The sequence below is a fragment of the Hyla sarda genome, chromosome 6, assembly GCF_029499605.1.
Source record: "Hyla sarda isolate aHylSar1 chromosome 6, aHylSar1.hap1, whole genome shotgun sequence".
In the NCBI taxonomy this organism is placed as follows: domain Eukaryota; kingdom Metazoa; phylum Chordata; class Amphibia; order Anura; family Hylidae; genus Hyla; species Hyla sarda.
Window position 1 is genome coordinate 37,326,893 of NC_079194.1, and position 24,601 is coordinate 37,351,493.

Below are 24,601 nucleotides of genomic sequence, written 5' to 3' on the forward strand. Positions count from 1 at the left end.
TCCCCCTTTATAAAGCATTGGTACGGCCTCACCTGGAATATGCTGTTCAGTTTTGGTCGCCTGTGTTACGCCGAGCGCTCCGGGTCCCCGCTCCTCCCCGGAGCGCTCGCAGCGTTCTCTCATTCGCAGCGCCCCGGTCAGACCTGCTGACCGGGTGCGCTGCGATATTACTCCCAGCCGGGATGCGATTCGCGATGCGGGACGCGCCCGCTCGCGATGCGCCTCTCGGCTCCTGTACCTGACCCGTTCCCCGTCTGTGTTGTCCCGGCGCGCGCAGCCCCGCTCCTTAGGGCGCGCGCGCACCGGGTCTCTGCCATTTAAAGGGCCGCTGCGCCACTGATTGGCGCAGCAGGCCTAATCAGTATTCTCACCTGTGCACTCCCTACTTATACCTCACTTCCCCTGCACTCCCTCGCCGGATCTTGTTGCCATTGTGCCAGTGAAAGCGTTCCCTTGTGTGTTCCTAGCCTGTGTTCCAGACCTCCTGCCGTTGCCCCTGACTACGATCCTTGCTGCCTGCCCTGACCTTCTGCTACGTCCGACCTTGCTCTTGTCTACTCCCTTGTACCGCGCCTATCTTCAGCAGTCAGAGAGGTTGAGCCGTTGCTGGTGGATACCACCTGGTTGCTACCGCCGCTGCAAGACCATCCTGCTTTGTGGCGGGCTCTGGTGAATACCAGTAGCAACTTAGAACCGGTCCACCAGCACGGTCCACGCCAATCCCTCTCTGGCACAGTGGATCCACCTCCAGCCAGCCGAATCGTGACAGTAGATCCGGCCATGGATCCCGCTGAAGTCCCACTGCCAGTTGTCGCCGACCTCACCACGGTGGTCGCCCAGCAGTCGCAACAGATAGCGCAACAAGGTCACCAGCTGTCTCAACTGACCGTGATGCTACAGCAGCTATTACCACAGCTCCAGCAACAATCTCCTCCGCCAGCTCCTGCACCTCCTCCGCAGCGAGTGGCCGCTTCCGGCTTACGATTATCCTTGCCGGATAAATTTGATGGGGACTCTAAGTTTTGCCGTGGCTTTCTTTCGCAATGTTCCCTGCACTTGGAGATGATGTCGGACCAGTTTCCAACTGAAAGGTCTAAGGTGGCTTTCGTAGTCAGCCTTCGGTCTGGGAAAGCTCTGTCATGGGCCACACCGCTCTGGGACCGCAATGACCCCGTCACTGCCTCTGTACACTCCTTCTTCACGGAGATCCGAAGTGTCTTTGAGGAACCTGCCCGAGCCTCTTCTGCTGAGACTGCCCTGCTGAACCTGGTCCAGGGTAATTCTTCTGTTGGCGAGTACGCCATCCAATTCCGTACTCTTGCCTCCGAATTATCCTGGAATAATGAGGCCCTCTGCGCGACCTTTAAAAAAGGCCTATCCAGCAACATTAAAGATGTGCTGGCCGCACGAGAAATTCCTGCTAACCTGCATGAACTTATTCATCTTGCCACCCGCATTGACATGCGTTTTTCCGAAAGGCGTCAGGAGCTCCGCCAGGATATGGACTTTGTTCGCACGAGGCGGTTTCTATCCCCGGCTCCTCTCTCCTCTGGTCCTCTGCAATCCGTTCCTGTGCCTCCCGCCGTGGAGGCTATGCAAGTTGACCGGTCTCGCTTGACACCTCAAGAGAGGACACGACGCCGCATGGAGAACCTATGCCTGTACTGTGCCGGTACCGAACACTTCTTGAAAGATTGTCCTATCCGTCCCGCCTGGAAAGACGTATGCTGACTCCGCACAAAGATGAGACAGTTCTTGATGTCTACTCTGCTTCTCCACGCCTTACTGTGCCTGTGCGGATATCTTCCTCTACCTTCTCCTTCTCTGCTACGGCCTTCTTGGATTCCGGATCTGCAGGAAATTTTATTTTGGCGCCTCTCATCAACAGGTTCAACATCCCGGTGACCAGTCTCGCCAGACCCCTCTACATCAATTCTGTTAACAATGAAAGATTGGACTGTACCGTGCGTTACCGCACGGAACCTATCCTAATGTGCATCGGACCTCATCACGAAAAAATTGAATTTTTGGTCCTCTCCAACTGCACTTCTGAAATTCTTCTTGGATTACCGTGGCTTCAACGCCATTCCCCAACCCTTGATTGGTCCACAGGAGAAATCAAGAACTGGGGTACTTCTTGTCACAAGGACTGTCTTAAATTGGTGCCCAGTACTCCTTGCCGTGACCCTGTGGTTCCCCCTGTATCCGGTCTTCCTAAGGCTTATATGGACTATTCTGACGTTTTTTGCAAAAAGCAAGCTGAGACTTTGCCTCCTCACAGGCCTTATGACTGTCCTATTGACCTCCTCCCGGGTACTACCCCACCCCGGGGCAGAATCTATCCTCTGTCTGCTCCAGAGACTCTTGCCATGTCGGAGTACATCCAGGAGAATTTAAAAAAGGGGTTTATCCGCAAGTCCTCCTCTCCTGCCGGAGCTGGATTTTTTTTTGTGTCCAAAAAACATGGCTCCCTACGTCCTTGTATTGATTACCGTGGACTTAATAAAATCACGGTAAAAAACCGCTACCCCTTACCTCTTATCTCGGAACTCTTTGATCGCTTACAAGGTGCCCACATCTTTACCAAACTGGACTTAAGAGGTGCTTATAATCTCATCCGCATCAGGGAGGGGGACGAATGGAAGACCGCATTTAACACCAGAGATGGACACTTTGAGTATCTGGTCATGCCCTTTGGCCTATGCAACGCCCCTGCCGTCTTCCAAGACTTTGTTAATGAAATTTTTCGTGATCTCCTATATTCCTGTGTTGTGGTTTATCTGGACGATATTCTGATTTTTTCTGCCAACTTAGAAGAACACCGCCAGCATGTCCGCATGGTTCTTCAGAGACTTCGTGACAATCAACTTTATGCCAAAATGGAGAAATGTCTCTTTGAATGTCAATCTCTTCCTTTCCTAGGATACTTGGTCTCTGGCCAGGGACTACAAATGGACCCAGATAAACTCTCTGCCGTCTTAGATTGGCCACGCCCCTCCGGACTCCGTGCTATCCAACGTTTTTTGGGGTTCGCCAATTATTACAGACAGTTTATTCCACACTTTTCCACTATTGTGGCTCCTATCGTGGCTTTAACCAAGAAAAATGCCAATCCCAAGTCCTGGTCCCCCCAAGCAGAAGACGCATTTAAACATCTCAAGTCTGCCTTTTCTTCCGCTCCCGTGCTCTCCAGACCTGACCCATCTAAACCCTTCCTATTGGAGGTAGATGCCTCCTCAGTGGGAGCTGGAGCTGTCCTTCTACAAAAAAATTCTTCCGGGCATGCTGTGACTTGTGTTTTTTTTTTCTAGGACCTTCTCCCCGGCGGAGAGAAACTATTCCATCGGGGATCGAGAACTACTGGCCATTAAATTGGCGCTTGAGGAATGGAGGCACCTGCTGGAGGGATCAAAATTTCCAGTTATCATATACACTGATCACAAGAATCTCTCCTACCTCCAGTCTGCCCAACGACTGAACCCTCGCCAGGCTAGGTGGTCGTTGTTCTTTGCCCGTTTTAACTTTGAAATCCATTTTCGCCCTGCTGACAAGAACATTAGGGCCGATGCACTCTCTCGTTCTTCTGATGCCTCTGAAGTAGAGGTCTCTCCGCAACACATCATTCCTCCGGACTGTCTGATCTCCACTTCTCCAGCTTCCATCAGGCAAACTCCTCCAGGGAAGACCTTCGTTTCTCCACGCCAGCGTCTCGGGATTCTCAAATGGGGACACTCCTCCCACCTCGCAGGCCATGTGGGCATCAAAAAATCCTTGCAACTCATCTCTCGATTTTATTGGTGGCCGACTCTGGAGACTGATGTTATTGATTTCGTGCGGGCCTGTACTGTCTGTGCCCGGGATAAGACTCCTCGCCAGAAGCCTGCTGGTCTCCTTCATCCTCTGCCTGTTCCTGAACAGCCTTGGTCACAGATTGGTATGGACTTTATTACGGACTTGCCCTCATCCCGTGGCAACACAGTTGTTTGGGTGGTCGTTGATCGATTTTCCAAGATGGCACATTTTATTCCTCTTCCTGGTCTTCCTTCAGCGCCTCAGTTGGCAAAGCAATTTTTTATACACATTTTTTGCCTTCACGGTTTGCCCACGCATATCGTCTCAGATAGAGGCGTCCAATTCGTGTCTAAATTCTGGAGGGCCCTCTGTAAACAGCTCAAGATCAAATTAAACTTCTCTTCTTCTTATCATCCCCAATCCAATGGGCAAGTAGAAAGAGTTAATCAGGTCCTGGGTGACTATTTACGGCATTTTGTTTCCTCCCGCCAGGATGACTGGGCAGATCTTCTACCATGGGCCGAATTCTCATACAACTTCAGAGTCTCCGAATCTTCTGCTAAATCCCCATTTTTCGTGGTGTACGGCCGTCACCCTCTTCCTCCCCTCCCTACTCCCTTGCCCTCTGGTTTGCCCGCTGTGGATGAAGTGACTCGTGATCTTTCCACCATATGGAAAGAGACCCAAAATTCTCTTTTACAGGCTTCATCCCGGATGAAAAGATTTGCTGATAAAAAAAGAAGAACTCCCCCCATTTTTGCTCCCGGAGACAAGGTATGGCTCTCCGCTAAATATGTCCGCTTTCGTGTCCCCAGTTACAAACTGGGACCACGCTATCTTGGTCCTTTCAAAATCAAGTGCCAGATCAACCCTGTCTCTTACAAACTCCTTCTTCCTCCTTCTCTCCGTATTGCCAATGCCTTCCATGTCTCTCTCCTTAAACCACTCATCCTTAACCGCTTCTCTCCCAAAGTTGTTTCTCCCACTCCAGTTTCCGGATCTTCTGACGTCTTTTCTGTGAAGGAGATTCTAGCATCCAAAACGGTCAGAGGTAAAAGATTCTTCTTGGTCGACTGGGAGAATTGCGGCCCTGAGGAGAGATCCTGGGAACCTGAGGACAACATCCTGGACAAAAGTCTTATCCTCAGGTTCTCAGGCTCCAAAAAGAGGGGGAGACCCAAGGGGGGGGGGGGGTACTGTTACGCCGAGCGCTCCGGGTCCCCACTCCTCCCCGGAGCGCTCGCAGCGTTCTCTCATTCGCAGCGCCACGGTCAGACCTGCTGACCGGGTGCGCTGCGATATTACTCCCAGCCGGGATGCGATTCGCGATGCGGGACGCGCCCGCTCGCGATGCGCATCTCGGCTCCCGTACCTGACCCGTTCCCCGTCTGTGTTGTCCCGGCGCGCGCGGCCCCGCTCCTTAGGGCGCGCGCGCGCCGGGTCTCTGCCATTTAAAGGGCCGCTGCGCCACTGATTGGCGCAGCAGGCCTAATCAGTATTCTCACCTGTGCACTCCCTACTTATACCTCACTTCCCCTGCACTCCCTCGCCGGATCTTGTTGCCATTGTGCCAGTGAAAGCGTTCCCTTGTGTGTTCCTAGCCTGTGTTCCAGACCTCCTGCCGTTGCCCCTGACTACGATCCTTGCTGCCTGCCCTGACCTTCTGCTACGTCCGACCTTGCTCTTGTCTACTCCCTTGTACCGCGCCTATCTTCAGCAGTCAGAGAGGTTGAGCCGTTGCTGGTGGATACGACCTGGTTGCTACCGCCGCTGCAAGACCATCCCGCTTTGCGGCGGGCTCTGGTGAATACCAGTAGCAACTTAGAACCGGTCCACCAGCACGGTCCACGCCAATCCCTCTCTGGCACAGAGGATCCACCTCCAGCCAGCCGAATCGTGACAGCCTGTTCATGAAAGGGACACTGCGGAGCTGGAAAGGATGCAGAGACGCGCGACTAAACTAATATGGGGCATGGAACATCTTAGCTATGAGGAGCGATTAAAGGAGTTACAATTGTTTAGTCTTGAGAAGAGACGTTTAAGGGGGGATATGATAAACGTATATAAGTATATAAATGGCCCATACAAAAAATATGGAGAAAAACTGTTCCAGGTTAAACCCCCCCAAAGGACGAGGGGGCACTCCCTCCGTCTGGAGAAGAAAAGGTTCAGTCTAAAGGGGCGACACGCCATCTTTACCGTGAGGACTGTGAATTTATGGAACGATACAATACAGAAATTTAGGTGCACTACTGTGGTAGATGTATACAATGACATTGGCTAATCCCTCAACACTGATGCTAAAATTGAGACATTCGCCAGTATATCCTTATATAAAGGACACACCAGAGCCCGCTAACCTACCTGTGCGTATAAAGCAAAAACCAGGGGCCAGTGGGCAATTACAGCAGCACTAGGTCGACATGCAGCCTACTCCCAGTTCCCTCCAGCGTGACTAGGCACACATACAATGGGAGGAGGGAGAGAGGCTACAAGCCCCACCCAAGTTGGCTGATATAGGTGCATGGCCCCACAGGTGCAACCCTAATACATCTACCACAGTAGTGCACCTAAATTTCTGTATTGTATTATTCTAATTGTTACACATCCACACCGTTTATCTGGTGTAGGATTCTATTGTGGCACTTGTAATCCGCTGCAGGCATCCTCCATTGTATGCATTTTTATGCTGGGGATCGCCCCTAGCAATGGACTACAAGGGCAGGATCTGCTCCCCCAGTATATATGCACAAGTGCATTTGGGGTTGAGCACCTCCAGCCATTTGAGACCACGTTTTTTGTTGTTGTTTGTAAATTTATACATGGAGGTGTGTAAACTACATATGTTAATGCGCCTTGAACATTTTCCAGGCAGCATTAGGGTTGCACCTGTGGGGCCATGCACCTATATCAGCTAACTTGGGTGGGGCTTGTAGCCTCTCTCTCTCCTCCCATTGTATGTGTGCCTAGTCACGCTGGAGGGAACTGGGAGTAGGCTGCATGTCGACCTAGTGCTGCTGTAATTGCCCACTGGCCCCTGGTTTTTGCTTTATACGCACAGGTAGGCTAGCGTTAGGTCCCGTGCCATTTGAGAAACCTTGGCGTTGGTGTGCGGGCTCTGGTGTGTCCTTTATATAAGGATACACTGGCGAATGTCTCAATTTTAACATCAGTGTTGAGGGATTAGCCAATGTCATTGCATACATCTACCACAGTAGTGCACCTAAATTTCTGTATTGTATTATTCTAATTGTTACACATCCACACCGTTTATCTGGTGTAGGATTCTATTGTGGCACTTGTAGTCCGCTGCAGGCATCCTCCATTGTATGCATTTTTATGCTGGGGATCGCCCCTAGCAATGGACTACAAGGGCAGGATCTGCTCCCCCAGTATATATGCACAAGTGCATTTGGGGTTGAGCACCTCCAGCCATTTGAGACCACGTTTTTTGTTGTTGTTTGTAAATTTATACATGGAGGTGTGTAAACTCCATATGTTAATGCGCCTTGAACATTTTCCAGGCAGCATTAGGGTTGCACCTGTGGGGCCATGCACCTATATCAGCCAACTTGGGTGGGGCTTGTAGCCTCTCTCCCTCCTCCCATTGTATGTGTGCCTAGTCACGCTGGAGGGAACTGGGAGTAGGCTGCATGTCGACCTAGTGCTGCTGTAATTGCCCACTGGCCCCTGGTTTTTGCTTTATACGCACAGGTAGGCTAGCGTTAGGTCCCGTGCCATCTGAGAAACCTTGGCGTTGGTGTGCGGGCTCTGGTGTGTCCTTTATATAAGGATACATTGGCGAATGTCTCAATTTTAACATCAGTGTTGAGGGATTAGCCAATGTCATTGTATACATCTACCACAGTAGTGCACCTAAATTTCTGTATTGTATTATTCTAATTGTTACACATCCACACCGTTTATCTGGTGTAGGATTCTATTGTGGCACTTGTAGTCCGCTACAGGCATCCTCCATTGTATGCATTTTTATGCTGGGGATCGCCCCTAGCAATGGACTACAAGGGCAGGATCTGCTCCCCCAGTATATATGCACAACTGCATTTGGGGTTGAGCACCTCCAGCCATTTGAGACCACGTTTTTTGTTGTTGTTTGTGAATTTATGGAACGGTCTACCTCATGAACTGGTCACAGCAGGAACAATTAACAGCTTTCAAACAGGGTTAGATACATTCCTGGAACAAAATAACATTAATGCTTATGCAGAATTATAAAACTACATCCCTTTTCCTTATCCCCTTACACCCTTCCCTTCAAGTCCCTGGTTGGACTTGATGGACGTATGTCTTTTTTCAACCATACTAACTATGTAACTATGTAACTATGTGTCCGCTCCCGATCTATAACGCGGGGCCACGGCCGGGACCCGTGGCTAATAGCGCGCGGCATTGATCGCGGTGCCGCGCGCTAATAACCCTTTAGACGCGGCGTTCAAAGTTGAACGCCGCATCTAAAGTGAAAGTGAAAGTATCACGGCTGCTCCGTCGGGCTGTTCGGGACAGCCGCGGTGAAATCACGGCGTCCCGGACAGCTTACAGGACACCGGGAGGGCCCTTACCTGCCTCCTCGGTGTCCGATCGACGAATGACTGCTCCGTGCCTGAGATCCAGGCAGGAGCAGTCAAGCGCCGATAACACAGATCACAGGCGTGTTAATACACGCCAGTGATCGGCATAGGAGATCAGTGTGTGCAGTGTTATAGGTCCCTATGGGAGCTATAACACTGCAAAAAAATGTTTAAAAGAAAAGTGTTAATAAAGGTCATTTAACCCCTTCCCTAATAAAAGTTTGAATCACCCCCCCTTTTCCCATTAAAAAAACTGTGTAAATAAAAATAAACATATATGGTATCGCCTCGTGCGGAAATGTCCGAATTATAAAAATATATCGTTAATTAAACCGCACGGTCAATGGCGTACCTGCAAAAAAATTCCAAAGTCCAAAATAGTGCATTTTTGGTCACTTTTTATATCATGAAAAAATGAATAAAAAGCGATCAATAAATCCTATCAATGCAAAAATGGTACCACTAAAAACTTCAGATCACAGCGCAAAAATTGACCCCTCATACCTCCCCAGATGCGGAAAAATAAAAAAGTTATAGGGGTCAGAAGATGACAATTTTAAACGTATTAATTTTCCTGCATGAAGTTATGATTTTTTCCAGAAGTACGACAAAATCAAACCTATATAAGTAGGGTATCATTTTAATCGTATGAACCTACAGAATAAAGATAAGGTGTAATTTTTACAGAAAAATGTACTACGTAGAAACGGAAGCCCCCAAAATTTACAAAACAGCGTTTTTTTAAAAATTTTTTGTCTCACAATGATTTTTTTTTCCGTTTCACCATAGGTTTTTGGGCAAAATGACTGACGTCATTACTAAGTAGAATTGGTGCAAATAAGCAATCATATGGATTTTTAGGTGCAAAATTGAAAGAGATATGATTTTTTAAATGCAAGGAGCAAAAAACGAAAATGCAAAAACGGAAAAAACCCTGGTCCTTAAGGGGTTAAACTGAATAAAATACTGCCACAATAAATTTTGCGTGAAACCACCCTTATTCGTACTGACAGCCCATCCTCCTTTTGATTGCAAATAATCAAAACTGCACTGTGTGAACCTGATCTTATACATAAACTCATGATAAGGTAAATGAGGTCTCACCGTTCTCCATCTGTGGAGCTGCACATCCGATCATGGCAGATATGAGCAGAAGTAAGAATCCTGATGCAGACATTCTGAGATCTCCAGAACAGAGCAGAGATTTCTCCAGATTGTTGCTTCTCTCTGCAGAACCGAATGCTTCCACTAGGGAGGTATAATGGGGAATATATTTATACATTTTTATAACAGTAAATACCCTTGTAATTTCGTTGAAGCATACAGCACATGATGTTTGCACAAGCAGAAAAGTAAATTCATCCTCTAGCATTTGTGTTGAAATAATCTGATCAGTCTGAACGTACATTTTGGGATTAAAAATAAGATTGTTGGAATGTGTCCATGGGAATTTGTCTTTGGGAATCCAGAAGGGCACTTGGATGTTGGATGAGAGGGTCTGACTCACAATCTCCTTTCTACGTCATCCCAAAGATGTTCGATGAGGTTGAGGTCCAGGCTCTGTGAGGCCAGTAAAGTTCTCCCTCTAAACTCCCCCAACCATGCCTTCATGGACCTTGCTTTGTACTCTGGGGCACACTCATTCTGGAGCAGAAAAAAGCTGAACCAAATTGTTCCAACGAAGACTAAAGCATTCAATTGTCTAATACATCCTGTTATGCTGAAGCATGGACAATTCCATTTACCAGAATTAGGGAGCCTTGGCCATCTCCTGAAAAACACATTCATAATATTATCTCTCCAAAGCTTTTCAGCCGCCACAACGCAGTCAGGCAGGTAACGTTCTCCTGGCTAGTGATGAGCGGCATTGCCCATATTTGAATTTGCGATATTTCGCGAATATATAGATGAATATTCGTCCTACATTCGCAAATTCGCGTATTCGTTATATTTGCATATGTGAATATTCGCATATTCGAGGAAGAAAACAGTGAGGGGGTGGGCTTTACTATTGGTTGCTAGGGATGTTGTTGATAACCTCTGACAAGTGTATTTGCATCATTTTAGTTGGCCCACAAGTGAAAAGAAAGAATATGCAAATATGCGCACATGTGGAAAAAAGCGAATATTTGTAATTTCGAATATATAGCGAAAATATTCGCAATATTTTCGAATTTGCGATATTCGCGATAAAAATTTGAAATGCGAATATTCGCGCCCAACACTACTCCTGGCATTAAAGGGGTATTACACTGGAAAACATTTTCTTTAATCAACTGATGACAGAAAGTTAAACAGATTTGTACATTTCTTCAAAAAATCTTAATCCTTCCAGTACTTATCAGCTGCTGTTTACTAAGGAGGAAGTTCTTCTTCTTTTTGAATTTCTTTTCAGTCTGACCACAGTGTTCTCTGCTGACACCTCTGTCCATGTCAGAAACTGTCTAGAGCAGTATAGGTTTGCTCTGACGATTTGCTTCTACTCTGGAAAGTTCCTAAAATGGACAGAGGTGTCAGCAGAGAGCACTATGGTCAGACAGAAAGGAACTAGAAGGATTCATATTTTTTATAGAGTAAATAGGTAATTTACAAATGTTTTAATAGAGTAAGTAGGTAATTTACAAATCTCATAAATTTTGATCGTGATCAGGACTATTGAGGACTTAATCTGGTAAATTACAATCCACATATAAGTGTAGGTACCAGGTATTACAATTTTATACACACTTTCCCCAGAAGACCGCAAACACTATTACTCCCAAGGTTGCGGGACATACTTTGCTATTTATCAGGAACGTTTTACCTTACAAGCGGTCTGTATCAATGTTGCAGTTCCGGTCCCATTCCTCCAGTGTGAGCTGGTTGGTATTGATAAACCTGGTGTAGAAGAGTGTCTGTGCAGCAGAAAGGAGATCTGCCCCTGGCCGGCGGCATATCTACCTGCATGCTGCAAAAGGGAAAGGAGATGAGTCCCGTAGCTGAGAGTGACGTCACTACAGATAGCTAGTTGGGCCAAAAATGTTACTCCAACATCGTTTTGGAAAACTCCTTTTCTCCAAAATGGACACTCTTCTACACCCCGATCATCAATACCAACCAGCTCACACTAGAGGAACGGGACCGGAACAGCAACATTGATACAGGCCGCTTGTAAGGTAATATGTTCCTGATAAATAGCAAAGTACATCCCGCAACCTCGGGAGTAATGGGGCTTGCGGTGTTCTGGAGAAAGTGTATATAAAATTTTAACCCCTTAAGGACCAGGCACAGATGAGTACGTCCCTGCGCCCTGGGTCTTAAGGACCAGGCACGTACTCATACGTCAGTGGGAATTTTGCATCCTGCCACGCGCCGGGCGGGTTGCGAAACCGGACGCCTGCTAAAATCATTCAGCAGGCATCCCGGCACATCGCCCAGGCGAGACCCCCCCCCCCCCCATGTCGGCGATCGGTGAAAATCGCATGTCAATTCAGACATGTGATTTTCTCCTATTCCGGGCTGATCGGGTCTGTGGTGACCCGATCACCCGGAAAATAGGGATGCTCGAACCTGTCAGTGACAGGCCCCAGCATCCTGCAGGGTAGGAGTGAGGTTGCAATGCTGCGATCTGCTCCTATCCCCTGCCATTGGTCAGAACTGATTCTGACCAATGGCAGAGCAGGACGGTGGGTTGCCATGGAAACCCCCGTTCTGCACACCCCTGGATGTCAGGCAGAACGGGGGGAGAACATGGAGGCCAGGTACCCGGAGGAGAAGACTCGTGGGGCCCGGCGATCATCGCAGACATCCAGCGGAGATCCCGACTCAGGTAAGGAATCAACGGTGGGGGGAGAAGTGAAAGTTAAAGTAATGTGATCTTTACTGTGGCAACCACTAGGAAGGCCGGACTGCAACTCCCAGCATGCCCAGACAGCCAAAGGCTGTCTGGGCATGCTGGGAGTTGTAGATTTGCAACATCTGGAGGGTCACGGTTTGGGGACCACTGTCACAGTGGTGCCCAAACGGTGGCCCTCCAGATGTTGCCAAACTACAACTCTCAGCATGCCCAGACTGCCCAGGCATGCTGGGAGTTGTAGTTCTGTAACATCTGTCCCTTCAGATTTTGCAATTTTCATGACATTTTTGAAAATTGCTGCTCTACTTTGAAGCCCTCTAATTTTTTCAAAAAGTAAAAATATGTCCATTTTATGATGCCAACATAAAGTGGACATATTGTATTTGTGAAGAAAAATTTAATTTATTTGGAATATCCATTTCCCTTACTAGCAGAGAGCTTCAAAGTTAGAAAAATTCTCATGAAATTTTGGAATTTTTCACCAAAAAAGGATGCAAGTGACGACGAAAATTTACCACCAAAATAAAGTAGAATATGTCACGAAAAAACAATCTCAGAATCAGAATATTCGGTAAAAGCGTTTTAGAGATATTAATTCTTAAAGTGACAGTGGTCAGATGTGCAAAAAACGCTCTGGTCCTACAGTGAAAATTGGACTGGTCCTTAAGGGGTTAATACCTGGTACCTACACTAATATGTGGATTGTAATTTAGCAGATTAAGTCCTCAATAGTGCTGCTGCCGATCAAACTCTATGGGGGACATGTATCATTGCATTTAGACCATTTTTCACGTCTACAAATTTTGCGCAATTGCGCTTTTTTTGCATAGAGCTGCGTTTTTTTTGGTGGACAGTTTTCTAAAGTTGTCACCAGTTTGGTCTACCGTACACCACCTAATCCAGTGGACTGGTATTTATCAATTGCGCAAAAAAAAAGTAGATGTTTTTTTTTGCGCAATTGCGCTTTTTTGCAAGAAAAGTAGTCTAAACCTAAGAGTGCTAGCAAGGACTCGTAGAAAATGGCAGACGGTGGAAGATGCAGGTGAGGGATGCAGGAGCCGTCTCTCAGCACTGCAGTACTACAACTACTCCCATCATGGGACAGAATCTGTCCCATAATGGGAGTAGTTGTAGTACCGGAGCGCTGAGAGACGCACATCCCCTGTCTGCGGGACTCTATTGTGACTGTTAGGACTACTACTCCCATCATGGACAGACTCTGTCCATGATGGGAGTTGTAGTCCTTGGGCTGAAGGACAGATCGCAGCAGGTCATTCTCCAGAGACCCGCTGCGATCTGCATTTATTAACTTAAAAAGCCGGCGGTATATGCGGCTCCACTGCACTCCCCTCCTCCTCCTCCTGTATACAGATGTCACGATTCATAATCCCCGCCTCCGGGAGAGGGGAGCTCTGATTGGTGGAAAGCTATTCACCACTATTAGCCAATCAGAGCTCCTGTCTTCTGGTGGGGATTATGAATTGTGACAGGTCTATACAGGGGAGCGAGTGGAGCCGCTTCTACAGTATATAATTGTTATGTGTACTGTACCCCCCCCCCAGACTAATACTGACCCCTTCTATAGTATATAATTGTTATGTGTACTGTACCCCCCCAGACTAATACTGACCCCTTCTATAGTGAGCGCTGGGACCACTGTGTGATTGACAGGTCCCCAGCGCAAGTGTCCGGCCCCACTGACCTTTATATGTTATAAATCTTTATGATACACACTGCCCGTCCTCCTCTTCATTCTACTGATACCGGAGACGCGCGGCTTCTGCTTTCACTACAGTCAGAGCGCCCCCTGCCGTTGTCTGGCCCCAGCCCCGTGCAGTGTGGAGGCCGGGAGGGGGCGCTCTGTCTATAGACTATGATACAGAAGCCGCTCGTCTCCGGTATTAGAAGAATGAAGAGGAGGACGGGCAGTGTGTATCATAAAGATTTATAACATATAAAGGTCAGTGGGGCCGGACACTTGCGCTGGGGACCTGTCAATCATACAGCGGTCCCAGCGCTCACTATAGAAGGGGTCAGTATTAGTCTGGGGGGGGGGGGGGGGGGCAGTACACATAACAATTATATACTATAGAAGTGGTCAGTATTAGTGTGTGTGTGTGGGGGGGGGGGGGGTACAATACACATAACAATTATATACAGTACTGTAGAAGCGGCTCCACTTGCTCCCCTGTATAGACCTGTCACAATTCATAATCCCCACCAGAAGACAGGAGCTGTAATTGGTGTATAGTGGTGAATAGCTTTCCACCAATCAGAGCTCCCCTCTCCCGGTGGCGGGGATTATGAATCGTGACATCTGTATACAGGAGGAGGGGGGGGGGAGGGGAGTGCAGCGTTGCCGCTGGCTTTTTAAGTTAATAAATGCAGATCGCAGCGGGTCTCTGGAGAATGACCTGCTGCGATCTGTCCTTCAGCCCAAGGACTACAACTCCCATCATGGACAGAGTCTGTCCATGATGGGAGTAGTAGTCCTAACAGTCGCAATACAGTTTTGCAGCTGGGGGATGTGTAAGAGCCATCCCTCAGCACTGCGGTACTACAACTACTCCCATCATGGGACACAAAATTTCCCATGATGGGAGTAGTAGTCCAAGGGCAGACTGACGGATCTCAGGGGTCTCACTCTTGAGACCCCTTGCAACTTCTCCGCCCCTGCCCCCTAGTGATGACATCATTAGGGGGCGGAGCTTCACAGTCCAGGCCTGAAGCCAGGGTGGTAAGTATGGCTCTGTTCTCATTATGCGTTTTGCATAATGGGAACAGAGCCTTTTTGGCAGTGTGTTCCCAAACAGGGAGACTCCAGCTGTTGTTTACCTACAGCCCCCATGATGGGAGTTGTAGTTTAGCAACAATTGGAGGCTCCCTCTTTAGGAACACACTGCATTATGTGCGCTCTACCTAGGGGAGAGCGCCAAAAATGTCATTTCAGATAAGTGAATGCAGAGGACTACCTGAGATTCGGTGGAGTGTGACGATGACTAGCATTTTTTTAATGTCAATAAAAGGGTTAACGAGGGCTGTGGGGGAGTGTTTTTTTAAATCCATTTTTTATTTCATGTGTTGTGTTTTTTATAATTGAAATTTCAGGCTTAGTAGTGGAAGCCGTCTTGTAGACCGAATCTATTACTAAGCTGGGCTTAGCGTTAGCCCCGAAAACAGCTAGCGCTAACCCCCAATTATTACCCTGGTACTAACCGCCACAGGGGTGCCGGGAAGAGCCGTTACCAACAGGCCCGTAGCATCAAAAATAGCGCTCCTTGGCCTAGGCGGTAACAGGCTGGGGTTATTTAGGCTGGGGAGGGCCTCGCCCATCCTGGTAATGTCAGGCTGTTGCTGATTGGTTGGTGTCTGATTGACACTGAAAATATGGGGAAGCCTATGTGTTGTTTTTTTTTGTAATAAAAAAAAGTGTGTGGTTCCCCATATTTTCAGTGTCAGTCAGATACCAACCAATCAGCAACAGCCTGACGTTACCAGGGTGGGCGAGGACCATTGTTACTGGCTCTCCCCAACCTAAATAACCCCAGCCAGGAGCGCTATTTTTGACACTCCAGGCCTGTTGGCCTGGGTAACGGGGTAATAATTGGGGGTTAGCGCTAGCTGTTTTTGTGGCTAACGCTAAGCCTGGCATTGAAAAAAAAATGTTTTAAAAAAAAAAAACACTCCCCACAGAGCCCTCATTAAACCTTTTATTGACATTAAAAAAAAGCTGTCATCATCGCAGTACACTGAATCTGTCGTAGTCCTCCCCATTCACGTATCTGAAATGAGAAAAAAAAAAGGTTAGGACATAATTTGCGATCTCACCTGGTGAGTGCGCCCATACTGCAGTATGTAACAGGGGGCCTCCAATTGTTCTTGTCTGCCTACTGTATCCTGTATATACAGTCATCTATAGATGGCTGTATATACAGGAGAGCGCACAAAGATTTAACTCAGAGCTGCAGTGTGGGTTAACTCTTTCCTTGCTGGGCTCCTGTATAGTATACATGGATACATTATGCCCCCTGTATACTATACAGCGGGCGGAGGTAAGTAGTGATGCTCTGCACCCTGTATATGTATATGCTATACATCACTCCTTACACTACGTGGAGCGGGCGCTCTACATCCGACCCATGGAGTAGTACCTGCAGTGAAAAAAATGCACACAGGGTACAAAAATGTTTGTTTCCGCACACCAGCAAAAATGCAAGAAAAAACACAAGGGGGAGATTAATCAAAACCTATGTAGAGGAAGAGCGGTGCAGTTGCCCATAGCAACCTATCAGATTGCTCCTTTCATTTTTGTGAAGAAGCAATCTGATTGGTTGCCATGGGCAACTGCACTACTCTTCCTCTGTACAGTTTTTGATAAATCTCCCCCAAGAAAAATTACCAAAATGCAGGAAAAGCTGGGACCGTTTTTCAGGCGTTTTTGCTGGTGGACAAAAAAAAAACCTCAGTGGAATCCTGAAAAACAATAGAACAAAAGCCCAGCGTCCAGGATACACCACTATTCCTGTGAGGTGTAGAACAGGTCTACAAATAGAACTTTGTGGAGATTTAGACCATTGCACAAAATTTATCATGGGGCTTGCACAAGTTTGATAAATTTGGAGAAATTGCTCCAAATTTAGACCAAACAAAATGATCTACAAAAAACGTCTACCAACAACAACATTGATACATCTCCCCCTATGTGATTTTCTCTTTAAACGGGTACTCTGGCCCTAATACATCTTATCCCCTATACAAAGGATAGGGGATAAGATGTCTGATCATGGGGGTCCCGCCACTGGGGACCCCCGCAATCTGTCATTCAGCACTCACCTTTGCGAGCTCTCTGCAGCCCCGGAGGCTCTGAGTGTGCAGCGTGATGACCACGGGGCCAGAGTAGCCTAACATCACGACTCCGCTCCCGCATGACATCACGCCCTGTCCCCTCAATGCAAGTCTATGGGAGGGGCCGTCACCATTAGATTGGCAATACATAGCTGCTGTGGGGCTACAACTTATCCATAGCGCCAAGGTGTGGTTACTTAATTTACAAATCTGTTTAATTTTCTGGCACCAGTTGATTTAAAAAAAAAAATGCTTGGCATTATTCTTGGTGATGTAAGGTTTGCATACAGCTGCTCCGCCATAAAAATCCATGCCATAAAGGGACACTCCATTGCTCCAACATTCAGAATATTTAGTTCCAAATGCTGGGTGCTGGGTGCGGGCTGAGGGGTCGTCACATCACGGCTAGAGATGAGCGAACTTACAGTAAATTTGATTCGTCACGAACTTCTCGGCTCGGCAGTTGATGGCTTTTCCTGCATAAATTAGTTCCGCTTTCCGGTGCTCCGGTGGGCTGGAAAAGGTGGATACAGTCCAAGGAGACTCTTTTCTAGGAATGTATCCACCTTTTCCAGCCCACCGGAGCACCTGAAGGCTGAACTAATTTACGCAGGAAAAGTCATCAACTACCGAGCCGAGAAGTTCGTGACGAATCGAATTTACTGTAAGTTCGCTCATCTCTAATCACGGCCGTGCCCCCTTGTGACGTCACGCCACACCCTCTCAATGCAAGTCTATGGGAGGGGGCGTACGCCCCCTCCCATAGACTTGCATTGAGGTGGCGTGGCCGAGACATCACCACCCCACAGCCTACACCCAGCGTTCAGGACTAAATGTTCCAAATGCTCGGGAGGGGAGTGCCCCTTTAAAGCTCCTGGCAGTTTTTGTACTGCTTTTAAAGGGGTACTCTGGTGGAAAACTTTATTTTTTATTTTTTTTTAAATCAACTGGTGCCAGAAAGTTAAACAAATTAGTAAATTACTTCTATTTAAAAATCTTAATCCTTCCAGTACTTATTAGCTGCTGAATACTACAGAGGAAATTCTTTCTATTTTTGGAACACAGAGCTCTCTGCTGATTCATGAGCACAGTGCTCTCTGCTGGCATCTCTGTCCATTTCAAGAACTGTCCAGAGTAGGAGAAAATCCCCATAGCAAACATATGTTGCTCTGGACAGTTCCTAAAATGGACAGAGATGTCAGCAGAGAGCACTGTGCTCACGATGTCAGCAGAGAGCACTGTGTTCCAAAAAGAAAAGACATTCCTATGTAGCATTCAGCAGCTAATAAGTACTGGAAGGATTAAGATTTTTTTATAGAAGTAATTTACAAATTTCTGGCACCAGTTGATTAAAAAAAAAAAAAAAAGTTTTCCACCGGAGTACCCCTTTAATGCCAGATGAGGCCTCTGCAATTATTGGGAAAGTAGAGTGTTGGTGATCTTTATGCATTAGCACACTTTATTCACTCCTCGACTTTGCTCTGTACCTGTCACTTTATTTCTTTATTTCTGAATGAGGCTGGGTTTCTACTGCAGTTTTCAAGCCAACGCCAGAAATGGATCCAGCAGGGATCAGGAGTAAAGGTCTTTTTATTATATTTCCAATTTCTTTTGAATCCAGTTCTGGCTTTGGATCAAAAAACGAAAAAAAAAAAAAAAACTGGCAAATGATCAGGATCAGCTGTATATTTTGCTGCATATTTTTTGCAGCTGATTTTGCTACCCTTAGAAGTCAACGGGTAGCAAAATCAGCAGCAGAAAATCAGCAGCAAAATATGCATCATATTCTGTGGGTGTGAACGTATCCTTGGGCTATGTTCACACATCTGAATTTGAATTGGCTATAAATTCATACAGAATTTTCATGCAGAAATCCAAGCAGAATTCTGTGTAGAAATTCTGCTGTGTGAACATATCCTAAGGTAAGGGTTCAGACGAGCGGATTTACAGTGCAAATTTTGCTGCGGATCCGCTGCTGAAGGACCTCTGTATGCTGCCTTTACATGTGTCTGCTCGGAGCGGCAATACGCCGCTATGAGCACACACACTGCGATGTAGCTGCGTAAAATATGCTATAAATTTACTTTGCTTTCTAAATGCTTTGACATACCAATAACAGCTGATGATGGCTGATGAAGGAAGAAATTCAATGAACTTGCAATATCCTGTTACATAGGTCATAAGGTTGAATAAAGACCAGAGACCATCACGTTCAACCTATAACCCTGAGTCCCTACTGAGTTGATTCAGAGGAGGCAAAAAACCCTCATACTAGAGATAAAAATTCCTTCCCGGCTCCAAATATGGCATCAGAATAAATCCCTGGATCAACGTTTTGTTCCTTTTGTCTGTTACCTGTTCTGCTGCTACTGAATGAAACAGTTGTCAGGTGGCAGTGGTTTTATTATAGTGTGTTAAAGAAGCACTCCACCCCCTGCGGCGTTCTGAACACGGAAGCTTGGAGCTTCGTGTTCGTGTTGTCACACCACGCCACGGCTTCTCCATTTTTGTCTATGGCAGGGGGCTTGATGGCTATGTACTTTGTCTCGGCTGCGGTACCCCAGACATCCGTTGCACGAGGACTGGTGATTCAGGGCGGAGGCTTGTGATGTCACAATCACGCCTGCTCGTCACGACAGCTGTCACGCCCCCTCCCATAGACTTGCATTGAGGGGTGTGGCCGTGACGTCAGGGGCCACCAGCACTGCACCCAGCGCTCTAAACAAACGCCGGGTGCAGCTAGGAGATCGTGAGGGTCCCCTGCGGCGGGACCCCTGCGATCAGACATCTTATCCCCTATCCTTTGGATAGGGGATAAGATGTCTAGGGGTGGAGCACCCCTTTGAGCATCCTTCTGCATGGACAAGATTAGCTCTTGAAGAAACAATAAAGCATACGTGTATTTTACTACAGACATTAATCTGAGCAGTGGGCCCGGAGCAGACATGATAAAGTGACATCCACTTGACTGGACAGGTAGACAGTTGTGCTCCACTCCGGGACACCACATTCGTTCACCTGTAGCAGATAATGCCTTTAGGAGCAGCTGTGTCCTCCTTCAGTTGTGCTACAAAATACAATACATGGCTGATAAATAACAATAATCTGCATGAATTAAAGTTCAGGATATTATTAAGGCTGGAGGAATATTTTCATTGTATTTGTGTGTTGCTGACTTGCTGCCCTTTGGGATAAATTTATAAATTCATTCATGATTTACTTTTGTGAATTTATGGAAAAAAAAAACAAAAAAAAAAACATATTAATAATTTATTCCACTGTATTTTATGATACCATTTGCTGAATCTCGGTCACATCAGAGCAGAAGGCTCCACTATACCATGTAGATGTCCCATTGAACCATCTCCTCACCCTCACAGTTTGTATGTCCCAGGGAAGAGGAGAATCCTACCAGAATTTAATCTGTGCTAAAATGAACGAAAAACCTGTTTCCCTCTAGTACTGATTGTTGGATTTGGTAATGATAAGTATTTGACAAAAGTCTTCTAATATTTTCTATTGTCAATTATTGTGTTTTTTTTCTCAGGACTGATACAGTATGTTCACTTTAACATCACCTCATGTCTGTGTTTAATGATTGTAAAAAAATGAATTTTAGTTACAATGTTTGGATGCATTGAAACCCCATTACTAAAACATTTTATATGTGTATGTATTTTTGTTTGTTTTATATGGTTTATTGCCCCTTTAAATAAGATAATGATAGTAAGATGGTGGTTTTGGCAGATATGTTATTCTGTAACATGGATGTCATTAAGGCTAAGTTCACACTACGGAATTTCCGCCTGCAATTCCGCTTTGAAATTGCAGGCAGAAATTCCGCTTGCTAAAATGTACTGTATAGTGAATGGGTTTCCGTTCACAAATTCAAACTTCGGAATTTGTGAAGCGGAATTAGTGAACGGAAAATCTGCTTGGAAATTTCCGCCTGAAGAATGGTTCATTCTTTAGGTGGAAATACTTGCGGAACACATTGCACTCTATTGGAGACTGCAGTGTCCACACGGTCCTAGCGCTCGGAATCTCCGGGTAGAAATTTTCTGCCCGGAGATTCTGCAGTGTGAACCTAGCCTAACCCCATAAGGACCAAGCCCATTTTGACCTTAAAGAAAATAAACCTTCACTTACCTTCCTACGTTCCAAAGTCTAAAATGGCCAAATATATTCAAAAGAAGGCTATAACAGTCCTTCCATGGATATAGTTAGTGGAAAATGGTTATCCAGAGGCTATAAATCCAGCCTCACCAATGATAACTCAGAAGAATAGTATCAATAATTATAAACCTCAACATAAGGATGCCCAACGCGTTTCTGTCACAGTGTAGTGACGTCATCAGGGGTAAAACTTATGTGGTGGCCGAACTAGTGTGGTGCTATAATGCAAAAAGTTGCTCACTTATGTTCGGTCCAAGAACTCAGTATTACATGTGAAAAATACTACTCAGTGATAGCATATCCAAGGGGGATGACAGCCCATGATATCAGGCATGCCTTTTTAAATATTAGCAAAAAACCCAGTCAGATGGATATGTGTTTCAGCCGCGAGACCACAGGAACCTATAGAAGAGAGAGAGAAAGATACACATATTGTAAATGCACTTCATGGTACTCGTTCCTGGAAAAGAAAATCCTCCCCATATTTTATGCATTTACTCACAGCCTTTCATGGGCATGTCAGATTACCTAAAAGGAAAAAATGCAAAAGAAATCCCATTCAGCCAAATAATCCTCCTGTAGTGGAAGCAAAGCTAGGGATAGGGTTGGTGTGAAAACCGCTCAGCGGGGTACTCACGGTCTCTGTCTTTCGGCACATATACGATGCAGCGCGTACCTGCATTAGCAGGGAGCCGAACTGTTCGCCTTCAGAGCGCTGTCAACTCGTGTCAGCAGCATCTGACGTAATATCCACTTCCCTTGCTGTGCCACGTCAGAGCGGTCACACCCCCGTCTGACGTCAGTAAGGGAGGGGCGTGGCCCAATGCTCCGAGCCGCACTCAGTCCAGCAAGAGAAGATGCAAAGTAAAACAGTGATTTCTGGCACTCAGTACATAGAGTCCCGTCACTGGAAACACCCATAGCATATCTAATTATATCAGAACACCAAATCCACAGCCATAAGAATAATGGTAAGTGGATAGGGTGTTAGAAAAACTATTCATTGTATATATGATGGTTTTAACATATTAGAAAAATAATTAGGTAGCAGAGAGAAGGAATGAAAATTATTATGTGTTCCCAATAGAAATATTGATATAAAGATGCAAAGAGGTGGTTAGAATCGCTACGTATCCCTATACTGAATAGGACACTTGGCCACTGTTTATCGTGGCAAATTATAACCAGATGAAATTATCCAAATTGCATTTTTATCTTATATAAGAGTTTCTATAAAAATATTTCCATCAGTGATGATCTTTTGCCCAGGGGAGATATTCTATTGATCAGTAAATGAGGAACAGGATTAATCTCAATAGGACACACTCAGAGGAGAGGGGACAAAGAAATCAATCTGGAGGAGACACTGATAAAGGGCTATAGGGGTGACTCCCTATGTATTGAAGTGATGGTAGGGAGGGGTGGTGAAAAAAGGAGTCCCTAAGGGGAAGATGAATGTGGAGATAACGGGGCCTAAGGACCTATAAGACCCTATTCTAGCTATTAGCCCTACTCCTAGGCGGAATGGTCAGCCCTAAAAAGGGCGATCCCGCTCACGTACCTCCTGGGACTACAAATGCCCTAACTTGGGGTGGTGACACTACCTCAGGAGGTCCGCTACAACCTCCACTATCTACCTAACCGTCACCAGAATGGAACCAGGTTATAAAAAGCAAGCAAAGTTTAATTGCTCATTGAGGCCAGAGGGGGATACCGTGTTCAACTGATGGATCCAACGGCTCTCCCTCTGCAACAATAACCGATCAGTGTCCCCTCCTCTGGGTGAAGGAATTACCTTATCAATTCCAATTTTAATCCTGTTCCTCATTTACTGATCAATAGAATATCTCCCCTGGGCAAAAGATCATCACTGATAGAAATATTTTTATAGAAACTCTTATAAAAGATAAAAATGCAATTTGGATAATTTCATCTGGTTATAATTTGCCACGATAAACAGTGGCCAAGTGTCCTATTCAGTATAGGGATACGTTGCGATTCTAACCACCTCTTTGCATCTTTATATCAATATTTCTATTGGGAACACATAATAATTTTCATTCCTTCTCTCTGCTACCTAATAATTTTTCTAATATGTTAAAACCATCATATATACAATGAATAGTTTTTCTAACACCCTATCCACTTACCATTATTCTTATGGCTGTGGATTTGGTGTTCTGATATAATTAGATATGCTATGGGTGTTTCCAGTGACGGGACTCTATGTACTGAGTGCCAGAAATCACTGTTTTACTTTGCATCTTCTCTTGCTGGACCGAGTGCGGCTCGGAGCATTGGGCCACGCCCCTCCCTTACTGACGTCAGACGGGGGTGTGACCGCTCTGACGTGGCACAGCAAGGGAAGTGGATATTACGTCAGACGCCGCTGACACGAGTTGACAGCGCTCTGAAGCCGAACAGTTCGGCTCCCTGCTAATGCAGGTACACGCTGCATCGTATATGTGCCGAAAGACAGAGACCGTGAGTACCCCGCTGAGCGGTTTTCACACCAACCCTATCCCTAGCTTTGCTTCCCCTACAGGAGGATTATTTGGCTGAATGGGATTTCTTTTGCATTTTTTCCTTTTAGGTAATCTGACATGCCCATGGAAGGCTGTGAGTAAATGCATAAAATATGGGGAGGATTTTCTTTTCCAGGAACGAGTACCATGAAGTGCATTTACAATATGTGTATCTTTCTCTCTCTCTTCTATAGGTTCCTGTGGTCTCGCGGCTGAAACACATATCCATCTGGCTGGGTTTTTTGCTAATATTTAAAAAGGCATGCCTGATATCATGGGCTGCCATCCCCCTTGGATATGCTATCACTGAGTAGTATTTTTCACATGTAATACTGAGTTCTTGGACCGAACATAAGTGAGCGGCTTTTTGCATTATAGCACCACACTAGTTCGGCCACCATATAAGTTTTACCCCTGATGACGTCACTACACTGTGACAGAAACGCATTGGGCATCCTTATGTTGAGGTTTATAATTATTGATACTATTCTTCTGAGTTATCATTGGTGAGGCTGGATTTATAGCCTCCGGATAACCATTTTCCACTAACTATATCCATGGAAGGACTGTTATAGCCTTCTTTTGAGTATATTCGGCCATTTTAGACTTTGGTCTATACACTTGGTTACACTTGGTTTTTTTATTTGATTTATTATCTATAATCAGTAAAAGCTAAGTTTTAGTTTCTCCCCTTTCTTGCCTTATAATTAGTGCAAGATCTGTCTTTTCACTATTTTCTTTAGGAGTTTTGTTCACATTATTATTTTGGTCCTTACTGCTGGACGTATTATTGTAAAAGCAGCTACTGTCCACTTCCTACGTTCCACCAGAGCTCGGCT

The 24,601-nt window shown here is 46.1% G+C and overlaps 1 protein-coding gene across 1 annotated transcript in view; it reads right to left on the bottom strand.

The window, feature by feature from the left end:
• The window catches only part of LOC130275489 (integumentary mucin A.1-like), a 34,299-nt gene extending 24,649 nt beyond the window's left edge, over nt 1-9,650 (bottom strand). Inside the window, exon 1 of the mRNA XM_056523535.1 lies at nt 9,486-9,650. Coding sequence (XP_056379510.1) covers nt 9,486-9,558 — 73 coding nt within the window. The 5' untranslated portion in view covers nt 9,559-9,650. The remainder of the gene's footprint in view (nt 1-9,485) is intronic.
• Between the last annotated feature and the right edge of the window lie 14,951 nt (nt 9,651-24,601).